Source organism: Antrostomus carolinensis, unplaced genomic scaffold (genome assembly GCF_000700745.2).
Source record: "Antrostomus carolinensis isolate BGI_N321 unplaced genomic scaffold, ASM70074v2 Scaffold52664, whole genome shotgun sequence".
NCBI lineage: Eukaryota > Metazoa > Chordata > Aves > Caprimulgiformes > Caprimulgidae > Antrostomus > Antrostomus carolinensis.
The window spans coordinates 1-4329 of record NW_010309687.1 but is presented as its reverse complement, the minus strand read 5'-3'; the positions used below and the strand labels follow the sequence as shown (position 1 = coordinate 4329).

At 52.1% G+C, this 4329-nt stretch overlaps 1 protein-coding gene across 1 annotated transcript; it reads left to right on the top strand.

Moving 5' to 3' along the window:
* Positions 1–451: 451 nt before the first annotated feature.
* Positions 452–3153, top strand: USB1 (U6 snRNA biogenesis phosphodiesterase 1; the record flags this gene model as incomplete). The annotated part of the gene is made up of 4 exons (XM_010166170.1): positions 452–522; positions 1699–1804; positions 2673–2756; positions 3049–3153. Coding segments are annotated over 4 exons (366 nt in total), but the record flags the coding sequence as incomplete, so codon positions are not given.
* Between the last annotated feature and the right edge of the window lie 1176 nt (positions 3154–4329).

Genomic DNA, 4329 nt, shown 5'->3' with positions numbered 1-4329 from the left:
AGATTTCCAGCCACTCCTCCCCAAGCCTGTATGTTTCACCAGCATCCACACCCAGAGTGGTCGCTGGCAGCTGCTGCTGCACCAGTAAATTCCTGGAGGGTTTTCCTCTCTGCCTCAGGATCCGGCACTAAACAAGTCAGGTCTTGGCTTTCAAGGATGAGGCTGGAGCTGTGCCATCCTGCAAACCATGGATGGTTTAATTGCTTATATCTGGCTTAGGTGCCCACGAGGCATCTACTGCTTCAGGGCTTCTCTCAGTATCTGGGCTTCGGAGGGCTGGAAACTGGGGGAGACTGGATTCATTTGAGCCCAGAAAGGTTCTAGTTGCACTGATTCGGTCCAATTGTGGCATGCATGTTCCTTTATCTTTCCACAGCTCAGTAGAAATCCTGTCCCTTCCCCATCTTCTGCTTTTTTCTTTTCTTTTTTTTTTCCCCACCAGCTGAAATAGAATCTTTCTTATTTCAGGTTCTTCTGCGTTGCTGACCAAGTGAAGGTTTACACCAACCAGAACAAAACCAGGTGAGCAAGCAGTGGGGCAGCCTGCCTGCCTGCCTGGGGAGAAGGCTGGCTGAGGTGCTGGGTGGATGTCAAGTGTCACCCTGCCTGTCCCACAGTGACTGGACTGAGCCATTTGATGAGGCAGTATGCAATCACCTTGTCTCCAGAGGTTTCACACCTTTCCCCAGCCCCTTGCACAAATTTTTAGCTTCAGCACTGATTCTCTGCAAGCCGTTGGTCTCAACAGCAGTGGCCGAAGCTCAGGCTCTAAGATTTCAGTCTTCTGAAGAGAGGACATCTGTTCACAACCTGACCTGAGGCAGGTATTTTATGTTGGGGTTAGATTCATGCTACAGTTTCACAGCAGCTCCAGGAGGCAGCCACGTTAGCTGCCATCTCCCATCTGGTTTGTTCTGCAGTTTCGCAAACCCTCATGCCAGTGTGAGCAGCCTGGGGTAAGCAGAGCTGGGGGCCACCTCTTCTGGCAGCAATGCCAGTCGTGAAATTGCAGGGCAGGTCTTCCAAGAGCTGGAGAGAAGTAGCTCAGATGGTGCTAATTCTCCTGGGTGTCAGCTCAGAAGCCTGATTGCAATTGAATGCAATTAAGTAGTTTAAATGTCAAAGCAAAGGTGATTAAAATTGTGAAAAGTTGCTGAATCTAACGGGAATGGCAGCCCACAATAGTCATGAGTGGGACAAAGCAGATCCTGGGTGAGACTTAGTCTTCCCCTCCCCTTCTGGAGTCTAGAAAGCATCACTTAGTCCTCGAGGGGATACCTCTGTCACGTCTCTCCAGCTTGGTACTTTCCATTCTCCACTTCCTCTCCCGTAAAACCCCTCTGGCAACTTCCTCTGTTTGAATGCGGCTCCTGCACAGCACGGTGCTCTGCTGAAATACCCGTTAAGTGCATCCTTTGCCTGGAAAAATGAGTTTTCATGTCCCAGAAAGTGCTGAGTTAATTAGTAAATCTATGTGTTGTATCATCCAGTCCTGCTTCTCCCTGCTACCACATCTTTATTTCTTTTTTTCTTCAGAATACAGTCAACGTCCTTGAATGCTTAAACCTGGCATTCCTCAAATTATCTTTTGTTAGGGGTAAGGAATTTGCCTGGTAGGAATGCAGGGCTATGTATGCTTATGGCTGTGCTTTCTGCAGCATGAAAGGGTGTTTGCTGTCTCTCCTTGTCTTTGTTTAGGACCTTTATTGGCTTGGAGGTCTCCGCGGGGCATTTCCAGCTGCTGGAGCTGGTCTCGGAGGTGGACAGAGTTCTGGAGGAATTTGACCTTCCCACATTCTACAAGGTGAGGTGTCTCCTACATACTTCTCTGCCAGTCCAGAGATGCCAGCTGGTTCCTTGTGAGAGGGCAACATTAAATATTCACCCCAAATAAACAGGAGCAGGGAGGTTAGACTCTGAAATGGTCTCCTCTGGGCTGGTCGGTGTCCATACTTAACACCCTGAACACAGTCTTGCTCAGAATGGGACTGGCACAAGTCTATGACTTCTGTGTCATACCCTGTGCAGGAGGGTAAGGTTGATAACTATGTGGTGGCCTCTTAGGAGTTGGGTTTCCAGGGCAAAGGGCCAGAGCCTCTGTCACAGTTGCTGGCCTGCTGTGCATGGAAGCAGGGTTGTCCTAGGACTGAATGGGCTTAGGGTGAGCACTGTGGGACTGAGGGCGATGCTTGTGCCTCTTCCTTGGGTGGTTTCCTGGGACATGGGTCCAGCCTCTTTGCTTGGTGCTAGGAGACAGGTTTTGGATTTTGAAGGGCCAGACCCTGATTCCCTGTCCCCAGAGCTGAGCAGGGAGCTCTTGTGGGTTATTCAGAAGTGACACACCTGCCTGCTCCAGGACCGTCCACAAGGGGTTTGTTGTGCAGTTGGAAAAGCTTCTTCAGAGTTGACCACAGGGAGGGTGGGAACCTCGCAGCCTTGCCCACTGGTGTCCAAAAGGGCTGGGGTGGGGAGCCCAGGACTCATCTCGCCTCCAGCACTGTCCTTATCAGCTCTGCAACTGTTGAGCTGGCAGAGGGAGCTCCCAGCTTCAGGATCCTCCTACCCCTGTGCTCCCAGGCAGGGCAGCATCGCACCAGATCTCCCACTGTGGCTCTGTCAGTTGAGTGAAGCTTCCTTTGGCCCTCACAATCTGATCCCTGTTTTGTCTTCAGGACCCGTCATTCCATATCAGCTTGGCCTGGTGTGTCGGGGACCTGTCTGGCAGGCTGGAAGGGCAGTGTCTGCGGGAGCTCCAGGTGTGTCCCCACGCAGTGTGGAGAGCTGGGGAAGAGCAGAGCTGGTGTCCAGCCACCTCTCCCTGCTGAGGGCAGAGAGCGGTGGTTCTCTTCACTGAGCAAAACAAACCCCACTGGGTTGAAAGAAGAGAAGCTTTTGGAGGGAGCATGATCTAAATCACCCTCCAGAGGGAAGTTGGAGGCTTCCAGCCACAAACGGCCTCATCTCTGACTTGGTTCAGAGAGGGAGCTGCTGATTCCATCCTCTGGCAGATCCACCCTCCTGGTACTGACTCCTGCTTCTGTTTTCCAGGAGATTGTGGACAGGTTTGAGGACTCAGCACTCCTGCTGCGTGTCCAGTGGGAACAAATCCGCTGCAAGTCAGGGAACAAGTACTTCTCCTTCCCCTTGAGGTAGTGGCCAGTGGGGCTGTGCCTTTCAGAGCCTCGAAGAGCCTGAAGTTCAACCACAGACCGTTCTCCAGTGCAGCTCTGAGTGGTGTGGGCTGTCACGCACTTCCCACTTCCTCCTTCTTGCCTGCTCAGCATCTCTGGGGTGTTTGTGTCCTCAAGTCGGTCCTCAAGTTTGAGTTGCTGGCTGAAGAAATATGTGTTTGTAGCAGATTTCATCCTCACTGCTGTATGTGCTGCAGTCAGCACCGGCGGTTCCAGCCATCCCACAGTTGCTAATTTTGCTGATTTTTTAAAAAAAAAAGAAGAAAACCTTTGTAAAAGCCATAGATGCCTTATGGGAAGGAGGAAGAAGGTAGCGTGGGAAGCTGTTGCTAAACAGAGAGTGTCTTGCACAGTTGGAAATAGCACTGATTGTCAGGAGGCTCTGAGCATGCTTTGAGTAGCAAGAGGCGAGGACATGGAGCTGGACTCTCGCCAGAGCATCTGCCTACTGTGAGCCAGCTCAGACAAGTTCCCGGGTCACGTCTGTGTCCCTCCCACACTGCTGGTGCCTCTCGGGAGAAATTCCAGTATCTGATCCTTTTGCCAAACAGCAGAAGATGAAATCTGGAGGGGAGAAGTTGGAAACCCCTTGTGTTTTGGTGCTCCAGGCTACATTTAAAAGAAGAGCTTTGGTTTAAGACTCTGCATGCCATAAGCCCAGGACTTTTCTGGTGGGCTGCTCCTCCCGAGACGCTTGCTGCCGTGTGTGGGCGAGCCCAAGAGAGGGCAGTGTCCGCGTTAGCCTGAGCTGGAAGGGCAGCGCCCACGGCTGGGTCGGGGGGTGGCAACTCCTGCCCAGGCTCCACGCTTTTCCCCGTGGGAGCAGCACAGCCGTGATGACCCTGGGAAGGGTGGGCTGGACTGAAAGGGAGAAGCTCTTTTTCAAGACTTTGTTCCAGCGGGGAGGTTGGCTGCAGCCTCTCAGGTATTCGGAGCAGCATGCCAGTGTGCTGCTGTGGAATTTTTCATTCCACATCTGACTGATGAAAGACTCAGGGACCTCTGAGCATTAAAAATCTGTCTCCTCGTGTCATAAAGTTGTTTCCATGGTATATATCTGCTGTTCCCTTTTAGACGTGCCCAGCTCCTGCAGCCTTCAGACGAGGCGGTGAAGGACATGGAGGTGCTGGAGCGTGTC